This window comes from Amphiprion ocellaris, chromosome 18, assembly GCF_022539595.1.
Source record: "Amphiprion ocellaris isolate individual 3 ecotype Okinawa chromosome 18, ASM2253959v1, whole genome shotgun sequence".
In the NCBI taxonomy this organism is placed as follows: domain Eukaryota; kingdom Metazoa; phylum Chordata; class Actinopteri; family Pomacentridae; genus Amphiprion; species Amphiprion ocellaris.
Genome location: NC_072783.1, coordinates 15,117,509 through 15,137,922, shown reverse-complemented (window position 1 = coordinate 15,137,922; position 20,414 = coordinate 15,117,509). Strand labels below are relative to the sequence as shown.

Sequence of the window (20,414 nt, the reverse complement as noted above, 5' to 3'; positions counted from 1 at the left end):
ATAACACATATTTTAAATCCTTCATATGGCCAAAACTACATCCCAGTTTGATCATTATTCAGTTAGTGTAACAGAAGTTGTTTTTCAAGCAAAAAAATCAAACATTTACTTATTGGTGATTTGCAGATTTTTTTTCTTTCATATGTGATAGTTAACTTCATCAGTTTAAGGGTTAGGGACTGTCAGTTGGGAAACATTCTGGAAAGGTAAAATGGGAATGTTTCATAATACAATGATAATTTATTGTCATTTTTTATAATACGACATATATCATTATTAATAACAGTGTGCCTCCAACTGTGTAGCAACAGTTTTCTGCAACATGACAAAGTCCAAGTTTGGTATAAAAGAACTTCACCTTCCTGCACAGAACCCAACAGCTTTGGGATGAACATCAACTGAAAGTCAGGCCATATCATCAAATATCAGTTGCCTTGCATGAAAGAGTGAAGTTTGCTATACAGTAGGAGCAATCAGTGAGATATTTAACAATTTACCATTGGTGACCTGTAATGTTTGGGCTCCCTTATAATACATGTATCTAATAACTACTGTCCAACATGGCAGAGACAGGCAATGAATGAATACTAGGGCTGTCAGTTTTTTGAAAAAGCAAGTTTGATCAAATTTAAGAGGCACGTAATGCAATCAAAATAATCTGAATGCAATCATACAATATTGCCTTGCATTCCACCTCCACCATATATACAGTATACACATGTGGACAAAATTGTTGGTACCACTTGTGATGCTAATTAGAGGACACACCTCGATTGAACATGTCCCTATGGTCACATTATTTTCAGTCTTTTCTGGGGGTACCATCATTTTTGTCCAGGCCTGTTTCATGAGTTTATTTTTTAAAATAATTCTGTTGAACCATGGTACAAAAGCAATGCCTGATTTTCATTGGCTAATTTTCATAGAATTTTTATTTATTATTACTTTTGTCAGATTCAAATTATTTCTATGACCATTGTGGGTTTTTCTTTCATTAACCGAGGGGTACCAACAATTTTGTCCACGTCTGTATCTTCTTGTGTGGTGTCATAGAACTGGACCACATAGATCTTACTGATCTTATCTGTGTTTGCTTTCTTACCGGTGATGGCCTTTAACAAACTTCTGGTAAGAAGGATGACTGTGGTGAAATGCAGGCAATAGGACAACTCTGCACATCTGCTTCTTAAATGTGTCAATTAGAGTGGCAGCTTTGCTCGCTAGTGTCCTCATTCATTTTTATTTGTCAGCTTGGTTTACCCATCAGTAGGGCAGCAATATGTCAAGCTGGTACTAGATTAACCTGATGGACCATAACGTTCATGATGCTTCCCACACACACCAATTTTGAATAAAAAGTGACAGTTCCAATGGGTAAAATATGAGCTGCTTCACAGATCAGTAAATTTATCTATACTGCAAGAACCAAGTCCTTCTTAAGAGTCATTGTCTTTACCTTCTCCTCTCGTGTCATCCCACCTCCTTCACCTACTCGTCCGTCCCTGGGCTGCATCTCCAGCACTGTGCGAAAAAGCTTGTCGGAGGTTTGTGTGAGAAAGTCGATCTCAGCATTGGGATGAAGGCCGTATAGATATGGAGACTCAGTAGGCAGGATGTCATCAATATACTGAAGTAGAGAAAATGATGTTAGAACTTTGAAGAATTGTTGTATTAAAATAAACAACATAACACATTTATGATTCTCATCATCCTCAGATTAAGGATTTCATGAAGGAACTGCATCTTGAGAATGAGAATAAAGAAAATTGAAATGCATGTTTTTGGAATGAGCGGAGCAATATTTCAACACTAACCCTAACTTGCACCTGGATTCTTTTTTTAATTGAAATTGGCAACTGCAATTACTTTCTATCTAAAACGCACCATCATACCATTTTCAGCACTCAGGTGTTTCTTCTAAAGTAGTGCTGACAAAAGACAAGAATGGAACCATATGAATGATGAGATATTTCTGGGTAAAATTCAAACACTCTGGATCAATTGACAGACTGCTAATGACCATAACAAGTGGAAGGGGAAGGAAATCTGGCATTTTCCATCTGCTGGGCCATAATGAATATCAATATGCTTTTAAGTTAGTGCAGATGAAAGTGAAAGCTCAATTGAAAAAGGGTGCTTTTTGTGGGGCACTTACATTAAATAAAAAAAGTTCTTCTAATCATAATGTCCTGATGAAAGTTTTGATAGAAAATATACTGGCCTTTAATACAGAAACACTTTGTAGTTGGTTTGTTTGATCTCCTCAGTACTTTCTGGCTAACTTTTACTGATTGCATACATGTGTATATTGTTGAAAGAGGAGAAAACTGCTGAGTCACTGGAATCTTTTCTGTGCCTATCAACTACTCTCCCCTCCTATACTGTAAGCTTGCTACAGATGGTTGAGAGGGAGGTGGTGGCCTAAAAAAACCTCTTGGGTCTTTAAAGCCCCAGGTTTGCAGCCAAATCTCAACTGCTCAGCCCTCAGCCTGCCTTGGTGGTGACAGCCAACTGTAAAAAAAACTCCAGTCCTTCCCACCGGAGCCTCTATGACAGGCAGGATGTGCTCAATGAGCAGTGCCCAGACTAAGGGAAAATTAAATACAAGTCACACTCCCCACTCCCTCTAGCTCCTCGGGGAAGTTGTGCAGGATATCTGGACTGATGATTATTATTCATATAAATGCTGGCAGTTGTCAGTTATTCTTAGGAGACACAAGTGAAGCTGGTTCCTGCTTTCACAGAATGAAGATTTCAAAGAAATCCAAATGCAAATGGTCGAAATATGCTCAGCCTGAACTATTTATTCATGTTTGGGGATGTTAAACAATATCTGTGCCTTTACAGTGTACTGTGGCACACATAAACCTGCCCTATTCGTGATTTTACCCTGTCAATCAAGGTTTGTGTCAAATGATGAATAACAATGGAAAACAGATTGAAGCAAGTCCCTTGCAATGCTTGGAGTTGTCAGACTAAGGATTTTTAATGTTCATGTACCACAGCAGAGCAGTGGGCTCTGTAAGAACCTCATGCATCTGATTTCAGTTTAGGCACACCAGGAAGTGGGAAAGTAAAACTTAAATGAGTTCTCATGAAGTAGTATGTGCTGGGAGCTTCCTGATGTAGTGACAATAAATAAGAATAAATAAGAAATAAGAAAACATTTGGTCTTCAGTTTGGTTGGATGAGACAATAAAGACATTTTGTTTGCTTTCTTCGGTGAAAAAAGGAGAACACTCAGCTCCAAAAACATCATCCCCAAGGTGAAGCATGGTGATGGGAATATAATGCTGTGGTTTTGCATCTGATGGGCCAGATAACCTTAAACAGCATCATGAGAAATAAGGTCTAAATTAAGATTCTGGAGAAAAACATCAGGAGAAAAACTTGGGCTTGAAAAGCATTGACGCTTCCAACAAGACAAAAGTCTAAGACATTGAGTTAAAGTAGACAAGAAATGATCCGGATCAGAAAGCACAAGTGGTGGTGAGCTTTAAACTTGCTGTTGCAATGCAGTAGCAGTTTGACTAAACAATATTAACTCACGGTCCTTTTACTAACTTTGGAAAGTTTACTCGCTAACATTGGAGAGGTGGTGCATTGTTCCACTGCACAGCACAGGTGCAAAAACAGAGTCTAGATGAGAGAGACTTCACAAAGAAACCAGTAGAACTCAGAAGTCTGCAAAGCAATGTCTAGATAAACCAGAGTGTTTTGGAAACAAGTGTTGTCAGATGAACAGATAAAGGTCAAGTGGCGTTCATTGTCTGCTATCAGCAAAGTATGTTTGGAGGAAAAAGAATGAACCTTTCCAACTGAGTTTTGTGGCAGCTAGTTGCACAGGAAACACTCAATTTCAGCAAATTGTCACTGCAAATATGACACAGTCAGTCAAGAAACTGAAACAGAAAAATGACTGGCTTTCTACAACAGAACAAAGATGCCAAGCAGACCTCAAAATACACCATCAAAAAACAGTCAGTAGTAGAGAAAATGCATGCTGATACAAGCAGCATTTGCAGACTGTGTCAAAGCTGCCAAAAGGTAGGTGGTCATGTGTGTTTCCAGTAGGGGCTGTATTTATTTTTTTATATTTTTGCAGACAGCTGTAGCTACTATTACCAAATCTATTCTTTGCATTACTATGTTGTGTAATTGTATAAATATTCTGGTTTTATCATGACTCATTTAGTTTCACTTATTTTGACTTTCATGTCTTTAAAGTTAGATGACTTTGCAGTTTCTTTCAGTCAAATTTTCCAGTTAGACTTACTGGCAAACTCTTTCGACCCACAGAGCTTTTCCACCTCTGAGAAATGTTTATATAACTCAAACTACAATCTGTTATGTCCCAGAGACCCATACCGGAAGAGTTTTATTGTTATTGATTTAGCACTGAATTGTACAACTCCACACTGTACATGGGGAATAATGATGGCAAAAACCTTTTAATTATGGTGATTCAACTATAGTCACATGAAATCACTATTAATTTGACCAGAGTAAAGATCCTTGGGGACACCTAGAGGGCTGTAATGCAAAGTTTTTTTGTACTCTAAGAACTATATTGTTCATTTGATGATTCCACTGTGTTTTTGTTGGTGCTGATCTATTTTGCTGTTAGAGCAACTTCAGTTAATGTTTCAAATAATCAAATGGTTGGGACGGCAAGTCTAATGGTCTGGTGCAAGTCCAGCCTTTTCTGCCTCACCTGGTGGTAGTTGTTGTAATCCATGTTTCCAGGCAAGGGGAAGCCAGGTGCAAGGTACAACTCCCCCTCCATCATCTCAGGTTTGATAAACTCTTCCAGGTAGGTCCGACACAGCCGGCGGTCCCAGTCGTCTGTAATGTGACCCCCGTACATGATCTCACCGAACAGGTAGCGCAGATCATCATACGGCACCTGGGAATTTAAGAGTAAGGGGATGTTGCTTTGCCAGACAGTGGCCTGTGGTGTTTCGCTGAGGTCACGTGTTCAGGTTTCCAATTAAGATTACAAACAGCTAGTCAGAATTACACCTACTACTCTGCACCTCAGTCCACCTATTCAAGAATTGATTATTTCTTTATGTTCAAAAAAGACCTGTCTAGAATCCAGTCATATGATATAGGAACAATTGACATATCTGACCATTCACTGATAAAAAATATAATTAATATTAATGACAATCCAAAATCAACACTGTGGAAATTGAACTCAAACATATTAAATAATGCCCAGGTAAAAGAAGAATTAGAAAAGGAGATAGAAATGTACTTTAAAGAGAATGATAATGGGAAAGTCTCCCCTCCTATAGTATGGGACATATACAAAGAGGTACTGAGAGGGAAACTAATTTCCTACTCCTCATTATTTAAGAAGCAAAAACAAGAGAAGCTCAATAATTTAAATCGGCAACTTAAGGACATACAAAAACAACATAAAAATGGCGTGAAACCAAATATTGGAGTGACAATTAAAAAACTGGAAAATGAGATAGATGAGATATACTCAGAGGAAGTTAAAAAGAAAATGGTATTTCTAAAACAGGGATATTATGAGTCAGGTAGTAAAGCAATGAAATTATTGGCACAAAAATTGAGGAAACAGCAAGCTGAAAATACCATCACCAAAATAAGATGCTCCCGAACAAAGGAAATACAACATAAACTAGAAGAGATCCAACATAGCTTTGAAGAACACAACAAGAATTTATACTTGCAACCAAAACTAGATAATATAAATGAAATAGGAAAATTTCTTGAACTTTTGGACTTATCTAAAGTTACACAGGAACAAAACAAAACCTTAGTGGCAAAGATAACTGACAATGAAGTAAAGGCCCCAATATCAAGGCATAAACCACACAAGAGTCTGGGTTCAGATGGCTTTTTGGGCTGAATGGTACAAATGTTTTAGGGATCAAATAACTCCAAAACTATGTCACATATGTAATTGGGCTCTCAAAAAGTTCCCCCCTTCGTGGAGGGCAGCTATAATTTCAGTAATACCAAAAGAAGGCAAAGATAAATTAAACTGTAAACAGTACCGACCAATTTTGGTGTTAAATGTAGATTATAAAATATTTATGTCTATATTAGTCAGAAGAATAGAGAAAATTTTACCATCTCTCATTCACCTGGACCAGACGGAGTTCATCCACCAGAGACAGACCCAAGACAGCTTGAGAAGGACTTTACATATAATGTGGAATATACATCAAAATAAGACACCAGCGATGCTTATGGGATTAGATGAAGAGAATGCATTTGATTCAGTCAGATGGACCTTCCCGTATAAAGTACTGGATAAGTTTGGCTTTCACAAAACTCTTATTCAGGCTTCCCAGGCCATATATAATACCCCTACAGCAAGAGTTAAAATCAATGGCAGCCTCTCAAAACCCTTTATATTAGAACGTTCATGCAGGCAGGGGTGTCCCTGTTCACCACTTCTCTTCGCCCTTTTTATTGAGCCTCTCAGTTAATTTATTTGACAAACTACAGAGATTACTGGAGTAAATAGGAGAGGAGCACAAATTATCACTATTTGCAGATGATGTATTAGACTTTTTGACCCAACCCTCAAGGTCCCCACCAGCACTAATGTTATCTTTGGGAAAATTTGGTCAATTATCAGGCTACAAGTTAAATGTTCAAAAAACCCAGATTTTGACCGTCAACTTTGATCCACCAAAGCAGATTCTAAATAAATATGGTCTGAGATGTGACACAAAGTTAATGAAGTACTTAGGAGTTAACCTCACCCAAGATGTTACAAAATTATTTGGAGCTAACCACGCCCCTCTAAACTTGAAATTAAAATCAGACATTTCTAGATGGAACCTCCTACCCTTCCTTAATCTAACTTCAAGGACTGACTTAATTAAAATGGTTATTCTGCATCGCCTATTATATCTTTTCCAGACGCTACCAATTAAAATAAATGATCAGCAATTCATTGAATTGGATAAGTTGATTTCTCGTTACATTTGGATGGGTAAGAAACCAAGAATAAGATACAAAACGATGCAGTTATCAAAAGAGAAAGGGGGTATGGCATTGCCAGTTTTAAGGGAATACTACTATGCAGTGCAACTAAGACCACTGGTGTGTGTTTGTGATCCACAATTTAGGGCAAGGCGGAAGGAAATAGATGAGGCAGAACCCAAAGGACCACCACTACAAGACACAATAGCAGATAGTAAATTAAGAAATAATCTAAATGATAAAGACAACCCATGGATAAAAGTAAGTCTAAAAACATGGCGGAAAATAGTCAAAAACCATAACCTGAAGGGTACAGAGAAGATACTACAATGGTGTGCGTACGATGCGGATTTTATACCAAACAGGAGAGACTCTAGATTCAAAACATGGAGGAGAACTGGGGTAACTGCTTACTATTGTTTCATATTCATACAGAAGGGAGTTGTAAAAAGTTTTGAAATGTGCAAGAGGGAATATGAATTGGAGAACAAAGACCTCTTTAGGGATTTACAGATACGGCATCGCTTGAATGAGATCATGGCAGAGGGATCAGGAAAATTGGGCAGTGACATACTAAATGTTTTTGTGACAGCCTATGTATTCGGGAGTGGATGTGGAATATTATCCAGACTATACAAAAGTTTTCATGTCTCCTCAAACACAAACACTCAACATGTTAAAAGTAAATGGCAAAGAGAGAGAGGAGTGCTAACATCTGAAGAAGAATGGGAGAATATTTGTAAATTACAATGGAAAACTACACATTCCCACAGCTGGATGGAATTTGGGTGGAAAAGTATCATGAGGTTCTTTATTACCCCTGCACAAAAGAGACATCAAGGTGTTGGTACAAATTGTAGGAGGTTATGTGGTTCAACGGCAGCCAATAATTACCACATATTCTGAGGCTGCCCGAATCTCACATCTTTTTGGTGAGAAGTTCATAAATGTTTGGAAACTGTATTTCAAACAATTATTCCATTTGATGTTTTCACACTGTATTTGGGAGCTGCAGTACTGCATACTCAATCTGCAGCAGACAAATACCTAATGAGAGTATTACTTGTGGGAGGGAAGAAGGCCTTGACTAAGAAATGGTTACAACCAGATGCTCCAACATTAGATGATTGGTATAAAATTATACATGACATTTACATTATGGAAAGACTGACATTTTCTATAAAGATGCAATCAGAGAAATTTCTGAGATGGTGGACAAAATGGGTCGGGTATATGGGTCCATGGAGACCTACCCTTCTATAAAATATTGATTTTACAGGATCACCAAAAGATTGTGTCGTGAGTGTATCTTCATGAGTAGAAGAGTGAGAATGACAGCTTATTTGTTCATTTGTTTTTTTTGGTTCAAGAATGTATATATATGTTTAAAATGTAATAAAAGGAAGGAAGAGCAGCAGCTGTAAGGTTAATATCATTGATATTGATTGATATTATGCATGACATATATGGATATGGATATGTGTACGATTTGAATAACTTGAACTTGACACAAATGTTGACTATGTATGATCTCCCCAATAAAAATAAAATAAAAAAAAGATTACAAATAGCGGCTTTGTAATCCTTTGCACAGAAATATAAGAAAAACAGAAACACGCGTACCTTAGGATTGGCCTCCAGGTAGTTGTAAAGGACGTTGATAGAAATGGTGAGGTCTCCGGTGTTAAAGGGGTATGATCTGTTCCAACCTTGAGGACCAAATTTCCTCCTCTCTGCCACCACTGCATGGAAGTAGCACAGGGCAAACCAAATGCTCTTAAACTCATTCTCCCTTGCACACATATCCAGCATGTCCTACAAAAGATAAAGACAAAGAGTGACACATTTAATACAAGCAGCAGTACTTAACGAATTGTACAGCTGCATGAAAGGAATTCTGCTAGTATGTTACAGGTAAAAAGTTGTGGCAGGTTGCCCTGTGATCTGTTTTACTTTGTCAAGTCCCTAGTGGTGCGGCTCACTAACTGACTGACAATGAGATTACTAGATGGCAATAAAAGCCAACGATGAGATTCCTTTTTAATTGTCACAACTTGTCAGGCGCTTTCAGCCTCCAATCGTCTCCTGGGTTCATTATTCCAGACAGGCAAATAAAAAACTGGACGTAAATGACATTGTAATCTCTAGGGGGAGAGGCAGTTAAATAAGCATGCCAATAACCCCTATGGAAACAGGAAGGCTAAATTCTCTTTATTCCAGCATGTGTCATGGTAAGTACAGCGGTGAAGGCCCTTTCACTTTCCCTGCTGCAGTGCCCTGGGGAGCTGACTCCTACAAGGTACACGTAGAGTGCAGACTGACTACCACACACACACACACACACACACACACACACACACACACACACACACACACACACACACACACACACACACACACACACACACACACACACACACACACACACACACACACACACACACACACACACACACACACACACACACACACACACACACACCCTCCCTTTTGGAGGTTTAGTTAATATTCTGCACGATACTCCTCTGCTCAACACAGCTGAAAGAGATGCATAGCCTCCCTATTCATGACCTGTGGATCGGAGAGAAACAGCATGCAGTCAGATCGCAGAGAGAAGACATATAAACACACAAAATTGCACCTGCACATGCACTGATAAACACACTTGATATCTATGAACTGACAGGGTTCCGAGATTAACATCTGGGTATGCATGAATGTGATTACACTGGCATTAAGATAAAAATTGTAAATCCATAAGAGCTTATTTTACAATGGTATAATACAAAAGTTATCTTGGCAAAGCTGTGCCATTGTGCCAGTTACTGACACCAACCAAGACTCTGTGGAGGGACAGAGTCTGTGGAGCTGCATGCATCTACTGGTAAAGAGATCAGGAGGAAAATGTAATTTCTCTGGATTAGCACTGGCTTTAGCCATGCGGGTGGGTTATTACAGAGAGTTAGCCTAACATTGATTAGCTTTCACTGTGTACACATGACTGGAATATTCCCCAATTCCTTGCCTCAGTGGACCTCCCTGCAGCTCTGCGTAAGGCAGGGATCATACACACGCTGCACTTATAGGGCAGATAGACATCGACAAACTAAGAATCGTGAAAATGAACTGGGAGGAAGCTGAGCACTCAGGTAATGGTGTGGAGGAAGATGCATTGGCAACAAAGCACTGAAGTAATGGTAAGGATTAGATAGAGACAAAGTACTGATAAGGTAAAGAAAAGCTGGGAGAGGTCAGTGTAGCACACTGCACTGTAATTATGAGGGCCTAGGAACATGATACTGTCTGGCAGTTCTCTGTTAACGAACAAAAAGTAGCAAATTGGCTTTGTTAAGATGTCTGTTTTCACATAATACCACCATCACCCTGCAGAATGTATCCACAGAAATGTCTATTGTTAGTATGTGCCATGTTCACATCTGTCCTCCTGAGATAACAGGTAATTACAGGGTGAGTGAAAGGTGACTAAGCCATCTGTTAACTGCTACACTTCTGCAAATTGGCAACTTGATGAGAAATCTGGAGTGAAAACTGGTATATGTTGTCTCAACTGTCAGTCATAGCAAAGAGAAAAATGAGCCTTCAGTGGTAGGTAGCATGTATCAAAATGAAAAATTAGTTTCCTTCAAACATTAAAGATTCCATGGAATGTGCACATGAACTCCTTTAGGAAAATTGGGTCACAGTCTTTCTTTTTCTTTCTTTCTTTCTTTCTTTCTTTCTTTCTTTCTTTCTTTCTTTCTTTCTGTCTTTCAATTTCTTTACAAACATTCCATCATGTCAGATGCCTTTTTAGTGATTTAAACTAAGATTGAAAAGATTTTAAAAGGAAGTAGTCCATTTGAATTATTTTTATTTGAATAAATAATATTGATAAGCCACAAACATTCCATCTTACAACAAATTCCAAAGTTACATAAGATATATTTTCAGAAAAAAAATGCGAAGTCCAACAGCAAATAATTCCATAATCTAGAATGGCCCATTTCAGTGTTAAATTTAAGTGTAATTTTTAAATACTTTATTACGGTATATATACTACCGTTCAAAAGTTTGTGGTCACCCAGGCAATTTCATGCTTTCCATGAGAATTCACACTTACATTCATGGGCTAACATAATTGCGCAAGGGTTTCCTAATCATCATCTCTGGATGTGTTACCTGGTTGAAGTTGTCCAGGGCCTTGTGTAGGTTGGCGTGCATGCCAGTAGGTAATTCATTAGTGATCTTGATGGAGTTCTCCAGGATGCCCTGGGGGATGATGTGTCCCTCATGGGTGGAAGAGGGCTCAGCACTGACAAACACCCTGAAGTTCTCATGGCTGCCTTCTGCGTGCTGCTCCAGAAGTTTCTCTAGGGTGCCCAGCCACTGAGCCACCAGGTGGATGTTCTGCAAGGAAGAAAAGGAAACAGAACCAGCAAAGGTCGGGTTAAGGAAGAAAACTGTATGTTATTTGTAGGGGATGTTCAAGTTGTTAGACAAAATTACTTCTCCCCTGTGAGTGTAGAGAACCTAACATACATCCAGATAATGTTTTTACTGGATATGTATGAAAGTCTGGGCTTTAATGGATAACACATAACAGCTTAATAAGGTACTTGATGTTGGAATTGCAAGCATAATTTAGTTTTGTAATGACAACGAGCAAAACGGAGCAATTAAAATGTTGCATATTCCCCTCTTTTCACTGTGACTTTGATGTGGCACCAAATTAAATGGTACATAGCACTTGAAACCCATTTCCAGGTTGCTGACATTAAGTGACCATTCTCTGGCGAAACTTCAGCCTTACTTTTCTGCATATTCATCTCTTGATGCAGCACAAGAACCAGAGCTGACTTGTACTATCACATAAGCATGGATGAGCTCAATTTTCCTTCTCAACTGTCCTGACACTTACAGGATATCCTGTGAATGATAAGGAGTCAGCCAAGGCCCACACATCTCATGCAGCACTGCCCATTCCCAAAATCTAATTACAGCACTAATAACTCCAGTCATTAATTCATAAGCCTCTTTACTTTCTCATTTCCCTTTGCTCTCCATATTTAATCTTCCTTATGATGGCTGAAGTTAGCCTTCTTTCCGAACGACAGGACACGACAGGGAGTGGAACGTCAATTTTTGGGAGAGTCACTGAAAAAAGACAAAAGTTTAACTTTGTGCGAGTGAGAAGTCCAAAAGGAGCTGGAAGCTGAGAAGGGCATAAGTTAGTTTTCCTCTTGATGCCTTAGAGAATAATGAACGGTATACAAATTAAAAGTCTAAATTCAAGCGCTTTTTCATCAAGCCAGAGTACAACCCTTCCTCTTGGCATGTAAATAGTTTGGCAATAAAGAGGGCCAACAGAAGAAGTGAGAGACTGCCTCAGAACTTGTCACTGTAATGAAACCATTCATCCTCTGACTGCAGGCGGAGAAGAGGGGGAGGAACGGAGAGAGAGAGCGACCAGCAGGCCGACAGACAAACAAATAAGACAGAGGAGCAGCCACTTTTTTATGGCTTTTTAATTAATTTTCAGGTGCAACACTTTTTGTTCCCTCAACGTCTTCTTGATAAAGGCCTCCCAGCTCCTATGATGACTGTGCTGATATTACATCAAAGAGTCACCTATTTACATAATAATGTGAAAGTTTAATCTAAAACACACACTGGCAAGGTCTTTGATGCATTGCTATCAAATACTACCCAAGGGAAAGCACAATGGAACATCTAACTGCACACGCTGGCTCATATTCTAGCAAATACAAACACAAGCAGGTGCATGCACGCAATCTTTTTCTTTCACACATGCAAAAACACATTGGTCAAAGAGCAGCACCGAGGACAGTTGCCCAGCTGGGCTCCAGTGCCGAGGAGGCGGTGGCCCTGCAGGGTGGAAGCAGCCAGACTTCAGACTGACGTAGAAACATTGCAAACAGGGCTGAGGGACAAATAGGACTGCCAACACAAAGCAGGCACTGACAGCATGACAGACTGCCGAGTTTAAATTTATAATTTGTGAGCATAAATTCACAAATATGGGGGATACAGTTTACAGATTTTGGAATTCTTAGTTTTTAATGGTCAGCTAACTCTCTGTAATGCAGTTTAATTTCATTCCACGGTGGTCAGGTGTATAGTGTGGCACAACTTCCTTCTTATGTGCTACAGTTTATGTATAGTTTCATGTTAGTGTATTTGTCCCCTCAAGTGGTATTAGTTCTCCTAGTAGGACCCTTGTTGCTGCTTGGATTACCTGAGAACACTGAGCAATGAACAGTGCTGAGATATATGTTTCACTGACTGGAAACATTGAAACTGAATTTTACAGTGAGGAAAGTAGTTCTGCATTCCTCCATCTTGAAGTTCTTGAAGAGTATAAAATGTCACTTTATACACTGCTGAACTGCAAAATAATTCACTTCACATTACAAAACAGGGAATGAACAGGGTCATCTACACGTATACAACAGTTAAAATTAATCTTCTCCAACTCTCAGAGTAAGATTTCATTTCTGAATTGTTTAGGTTTCAAAGACATCTGGCTCTTCCTTACAAAGAAAGTGCAGAGAGGACATTGTGGTCGAGCATTTTCATCAAATTGTCCCTTCTATCTGCTCTTCTTTCTGTCGCTGGATCCAAATGGGGTGGCTTTAGCAGTAAATGTGTGACAAGGCTAGCAAGTTTAAGCCACTCGATTCTGACTGCCTGGCCAATGTGGGATATTCAACTCCAATCTGCCCGATTGATTGCCTCTCTATATCTCCCCTCCTCCCTCCCAGAGGGCTTCTTCAAAGTTTTTGCATCTCTGTCTCCCAGGCCTATCTGAGCAGAAGCTGCTGTTCTACGCCATAATTACCCGTCAAGCGAAGGGGAACCTGCCATTGACCTGGCCCCTTTGCTGATGGAGTTGGGCCTGTTAGCGGCAGAGTAAAGGTGGACTGAGATGAGATGGCGGCCCTGAATAGGTAGGAGGATGGCTGAGACGAGTAGGCTGAAGAGGAGAGGGAGAGACAGCAAGTTAGTAGGAAAGGTGAGGGGACATGAGGATTGATAAGAGGGTAGATGCTGGAGAAGATGATAAGACCAAAGTATGAAAGTTATGCGATGGAATGAGAGGGTTGTAAAAGGAGCAGAAGAGAGACAATAGAGAAGACACTTTGAGTAAAAACAGGAGAGAGATGAGAATATGATACCTCACCTCCCCACTGTTTTCCTCTCCCTCCCCGGCCAATGCCACGGGGATGGCTCAGCGGGCAGACAAACAGATAGTCGATGATAAAACGAGTGGGAGGTTTGTTGCCAGGGGGACAAGACCTTTTTAAGCCTATCGATTGGGATTCTTATGCAAAGGTAATTAAACAACTGCTTGTCTGTGCTATCTGAGTCTTAAGCAGAGAGTGATGCTGTCCCAACCTTTCCTTTTTTTTTCTCAGAATTTCTACCAGCTGTGTGAATTAAAGGAAAAGGGTATCCCATAGTGCCTGGTCTGCGGTTCATATCTGTCAATACTTCCCATTAGAATTCCACCGTGGTTTCCACTTAAAATGCAAAAGCCAACCTTGCCCTCCAGATAAGAGGAGAACAGACACTGCGGCTGTAGATATTGTACTGTATAATGCCATGGCCCTTTCAGTTAGGAAATTTCCAAAGGAAATTAAATTCACTTTTCCATGCAGACAAACCTGGGAGGAAAGCAAACATCCCACTGAGTATGCAATGAAAAACAATGTGATAATACACCTCATTCACAACACGTACAGATAATGGAAATGCCACCTAAAAACACTCGTGAATGGAAAATCCTTGACATGAATGAACCCTGTATTCATTTTTCAACGTGTGTCCAAGAATGTTTGTGTTTTTCTTGTGCCTACAGTACTGTATCTATGACATTTTATTGCAAACATTTTTTTTTATGATTTGTGCCCTTTTGCATGAGGTGCTTCACTGCATAATACAATTCAGTGAGTGTCAGAATGCCTTACCAATCATACTGAAGTGTCATTTTATACATTTATACATTAGTGTTCAAACACTCCACACAGTAACTGGATTTCCCCAACATATTTGTTGGAACATTCTCATGAAAACAAATTAGATATTGTGTGGACCCACTGTGAATGTATTTCACATGCATTATACTGAATACCATAGTAAGATTTCTAGGTATGTGCTTGTACAGTATGTATATATACTGTACCTGCAATATGACCCAATGTCCATTCTTAGCCGCCAAATCCAGAGCTTGTTCGGCGATAACCTCCTGGCCTTGACCCAGTGACACATTGTGGAAGTTCTTGTTGTTAAACATATAGCCCAGCTTCTTCCCTGAAAGAAAGAGTAACACATTTCATACTTGTCATATAAAAATGCTCTCCTGATACTTAACCGTTAAGTTTCAGAAATAGAAGACAACAGAAATCTGGTAGATCAGAAAATTTGTTTGTTGTAACCTATTCAGACTTGATCAATATGCCAGTTATTGCATGTGGACTACGTACAGAGATAGCTGTGATGTGTTTAAAAAGAATGAAAACTGAAAAAAAAAGATATAACACTTCAAAACTATATTATTGACACTATAACATTTTGTCAGCTGGCAAGCCTGCCACTAATGCAGTGGTTCGAATTCAGAAAGAACTCAAAGCTTATTGTGAGAAAAAGACATTAATATTATGATTAATATTATGCCTTCATGTAGCATAATTTCAATGTGCAAGACAATTGCTTGTTAAATTCCACCATTCTTTTTTCTGTAGTGGCATCAGTTAAATATATGTAAGTTTTGGAGTTGCTTGAAGGTATAGTTAATGGAATCAGGCTTATGATAAGCCATTTTAACATATATAAACTAGACTGGATACACATGTGGACAAAATTGTTGGTACCCCTCGGTTAATGAAAGAAAAACCCACAATGGTCACAGAAATCATTTGAATCTGACAAAAGTAGTAATAAATAAAACTTCTATGAAAATTAACCAATGAAAATCAGACATTGCTTTTGAACCGTGGTTTAACAGAATTATTTTAAAAAATAAACTCTTGAAACAGGCCTGGACAAAAATGATGGTACCCTTAACTTAATATTTTGTTGCACAACCTTTTGAGGCAATCACTGCAATCAAACCATTTCTGTAACTGTCAATGAGACTTCTGCACCTCTCAGCAGGTATTCTGGTCCACTCCTCATGAGCAGACTGCTCCAGTTGTCTCAGGTTTCTCAGGCCTTCTCCAGACAGCATGTTTCAGCTCCTTCCACAGATGTTCAATAGGATTTAGGTCAGGGCTCATAGAAGGCCACTTCAGAATAGTCCAATGTTTTCCTCTTAGCCATTCTTGGCTGTTTTTAGCTGTGTGTTTTGGGTCATTATCCTGTTGCAAGACCCATGACCTGCGACTGAGACCAAGCTTTCTGACACTGGGCAGCACATTTCTCTCTAGAATACCTTGATAGTTATGAGATTTCATTGTACCCTGCACAGATTCAAGACACCCTGTGCCAGATGCAGCAAAGCAGCCCCAGAACATAACAGAGCCTCCTCCATGTTTCACAGTAGGGACAGTGTTCTTTTCTTGATATGCTTCATTTTTGCGTCTGTGAACATAGAGCTGATATGCTTTGCCAAAATTCCAGTTTTGTCTCATCTGTCCATAGGACATTCTCCCAGAAGCTTTGTGGCTTGTCAACATACAGTTTGGCAAATTCCAGTCTGGCTTTTTTATGATTTGTTTTCAGCAATGGTGTCCTCCTTGGTCGTCTCCCATGAAGTCCACTTTGGCTCAAACAACAACGGATGGTGCGATCTGACACTGATATACCTTGACCTTGGAGTTCACCTTTAATGTCTTTAGAGGTTGTTCTGGGCTCTTTTGTTACCATTTGTATTAGCCGTCTCTTCCATTTGTCATCAATTTTCCTCCTGTGGCCACATCCAGGGAGGTTGGCTACAGTCCCATGGATCTTAAATTTCTGAATAATATGTGCAACTGTAGTCACAGGAACATCAAGCTGCTTGGAGATGGTCTTATAGCTTTTACCTTTAACATGCTTGTCTATAATTTTCTTTCTAATCTCCTGAGACAACTCTCTCCTTGGCTTCCTCTGGTCCATGTTTAGTGTGGTACACACCATGTCACCAAACAGCACAGTGACTACTTGTAACCCTATAAATAGGCCGACTGATTGATTACAAGTTTGTAGACACCTGTGATGCTAATTAGAGAACACACCTTGATTGAACATGTCCCTGTGGTCACATTATTTTCAGTCTTTTCTGGGGGTACCATCATTTTTGTCCAGGCCTGTTTCATGAGTTTATTTTTTAAAATAATTCTGTTTAACCACGGTTCAAAAGCAATGTCTGATTTTCATTGGTTAATTTTCATAGAATTTTTATTTATCATTAATTTTGTCAGATACAAATTATTTCTGTGACCATTGTGTGTTTTTCTTTCATTATCCAAGAGATACCAACAATTTTGTCCACGTGTGTATGTACTGCAGATATTCACAGTAAGTTCTTCCTAGTCAAAAAGAATGTTTCAGACATCCACATTGTCATTTTTCCAGGACAAATTATGTCACTTTTACCATTCATGTGAATGGGGTTTCTCGTGATCCACGATCTGAATTTCGGATATCTGCAAATGAGTTATGACTGTCTGTAATTTCAGTTACAGATATCTATACTTAATTCTGGTTAGTATACATTAATTTATATAATATCTGTATTTCCCTTCAGTTCAAGACTTTCTACTTTGCAGTTTTTTAAGTTATGTTTAAGCTAGGCTAACTGATGTTGTAGACACCTGAAGAAAAAAATTCTGACTTGTCACACTACAATAAGGATGAGTCAATATGACATTGCTGATACCTGTAATTTTAATTGTTGATAGTAAATCTCAGATATTAAATGTTAAAACAGCTTGCCATTGATGTGAGCCATTTCCTTTAAGTTCCAGTTTTCACAAGGCTTGGCTAAACATTTGACAGAAAATGTAGTCAGTCCATTCATAAACCAATGTGTGACACACTGTGAGGGTACAGAAACATCACTGTCTCAGGTTGTCTGCTGTCTGTACCTTTCTGATCAAGTGAATAGTGCAAACATGACAAACCATATGTTTGGGTCTGTGTCCTGATTTAATGCCAAGTGAAAAGCCATGTAAGCCACAAGATAAAGCAGATTAATGAGATAGTGACCCGATTAACTGTTCTTATATGCGCATTGCTTTGTCCTAAACTTAACAAACCAGCAAGAATCAGAAACTGCACTATAATGTCCAAATGTTGTGAGCAAAGCCTTTGATCATAATTTTTTCTAGCCGAAAAAACAATGAACAACCTACATATGATTCTTTGTACTGAACTGAACAAAATGATTCAGTTCCACAAAATTTCCTTGTCTAGCCAAAGTACGACCTCTGCATTTAACATCCTGAGATGAAAATAATCATGACCTTCCCAGAAGTCTCCAAATGCATTTACATCATAATCAGCAGATGGTCAGTGACTCAGCCTTGCTGGCCCATCATTGAAATTTTACTCAAACAGTGCATTTATTTCTGTCTGTTTACTTAAAAGTCAAACTTGGCACTTGGCAGATAGTTCTCTTAGGGATATTAGTGCCCTGCGGAGCATATGGAATCATATAATCTATTTAATGAAAATCTAATTGAAACCTAATAATGATGTAAAAACCGAAAAGCGAATCGAAAAGCACCTCTTTTCGTTAAGGTCTCTGCTACTCATCAGCACTGTGATCCTTTGCATAGTGGCAACTACTTACTTTCACCTTTGATGTGACCGACTATGGATGAGTGAGGATGTTGGTAATCAATAATCACACCCCTTACAGGCAGTTCCAGTAGCAGTGCTCTCCCTTAACATTTTAAGAAAGGATGGTGGATTTCACACCGTGCCCAAGGTCTGTCTACAGCAGTGCCACAACTGATTTAACCACCTGCTGCTGTCTGAAAAATGAGCCATCTAAAATATTTACAAATAATATCATGTAGTCTGGACAACAGCAGCATTTTATTATCATGCTGAAATTATCTATGTTATGAATTGACATATTTAAGAGGGACCTTCAATTGACGTGTCTAAGCGGGACCTTCAAGAAGAAATCCAAGAAAGCTAAATCAAACAAAAACAGTAAATTAATCATGATGCAGAATTACTATAATACTGAGACTTAAAAATGTACAGAGTCTTCGTTGTAGCAGCAATGGTGTAGAAATCTCTCTGTTCCAGTAAACTGAAACAGTCCCTGCAATCTGAATATTTCATAGAGCTGACTTCAAATACCCCCAGACCGAATTATTTGGCAGCAGATTCAAAAGTGTCAGGCTGTGATGGTGCCCCGTTCCAGGTCAGTACAAAGCTTCGACTTTTGGTATATTTTTGGTCATAAATCAAAACAGCGAGTCCTGGAGCCAAGCATATTATTCATACTGGAATGTAAAGTAACTCTAAAACCAATGACATTTACTTTCTGCTGCCCCTAATACACCAATAGTGTTGTCTCATATACTTGCAACCTTTAGCATAATCCCTTCAATCTACCCAGAGCCTGTTGTGAATTGGCAGTAATGGCTAATACCACAGCAGAGACACATAGCAGATGTGTTGAGATGACTGCGCTCTAACTGATAATCCTGTGCAGTAGGAATCAAAGTGTAAATCATGCATGCAGGTATCCCACACTTGATTTCGATAAGCTACACCACTGAAACCCTGCATGTTCCTACAACAGAAAGAAGCAACAGAAATGATAAATTGGCAGTATGTAGGCTCCGATAAAAGCTTCAAGCCTTTCAGGAAAAATGCTATGGCTTATTAAAGATAAAACAAGCATTACCATGTTTCTCCACATCCTTCAAAGGGTCAACTCCAGGAGAGAGGATGAAGAACATGGGCGTAGCTGGACTTGACTCTTCAAAGGAGACGGTGAAGTCCAGTGATCTGCCAATCACATACTTGCTCCCCAGTTTCTCCTCTATAAAGTCTCTGCGGGGGAGAATATGACTCAGTTCTCCTCAACACTTTTGTATTATCTTTGACCGACAAGCTGAATAACTTGAAGATTTGGAGTTGTCTGTAGGACAGTGTATTATACAGACAGCTTTTTAAAAACTATTAACTCCCGTCACAGCTATGTTGTCAGTGCTCTTTTCAGATTCTCTGGACAGAATCCGTTGGTCCTTCAAACACCATGACTTGTTTGCTTTAATTCCAACCCAACCAGCAGTCTTAAATAGAAATATTACACATTTTCTACGTTTTGCATATACACCTCCAATTACTACATATTTCTGTGACCTTGATTCCCCCTTTATTGTGACTGAATATCAATATCAGCAAATTATTTATGCAGAATTGCTGGTCAACAAATAGTGCATAACAGGTCAACAGAAATGATGTCGGATATTGTA

General features: G+C 39.1%; 1 protein-coding gene across 1 annotated transcript in view; it reads right to left on the bottom strand.

Annotated features, from left to right (window-relative positions):
* Positions 1–20,414, bottom strand: part of dnah9 (dynein, axonemal, heavy chain 9) — a 248,565-nt gene that overhangs the window by 18,532 nt on the left and 209,619 nt on the right. Inside the window, exons 69-74 of the mRNA XM_023276189.3 lie at positions 19,841–19,989; positions 15,176–15,303; positions 11,152–11,379; positions 8,596–8,787; positions 4,715–4,906; positions 1,457–1,627 (exon numbers count right to left, since the gene is read on the bottom strand). Of these exons, the coding sequence (XP_023131957.2) occupies positions 1,457–1,627; positions 4,715–4,906; positions 8,596–8,787; positions 11,152–11,379; positions 15,176–15,303; positions 19,841–19,989 (1,060 nt within the window). The remainder of the gene's footprint in view (positions 1–1,456; positions 1,628–4,714; positions 4,907–8,595; positions 8,788–11,151; positions 11,380–15,175; positions 15,304–19,840; positions 19,990–20,414) is intronic.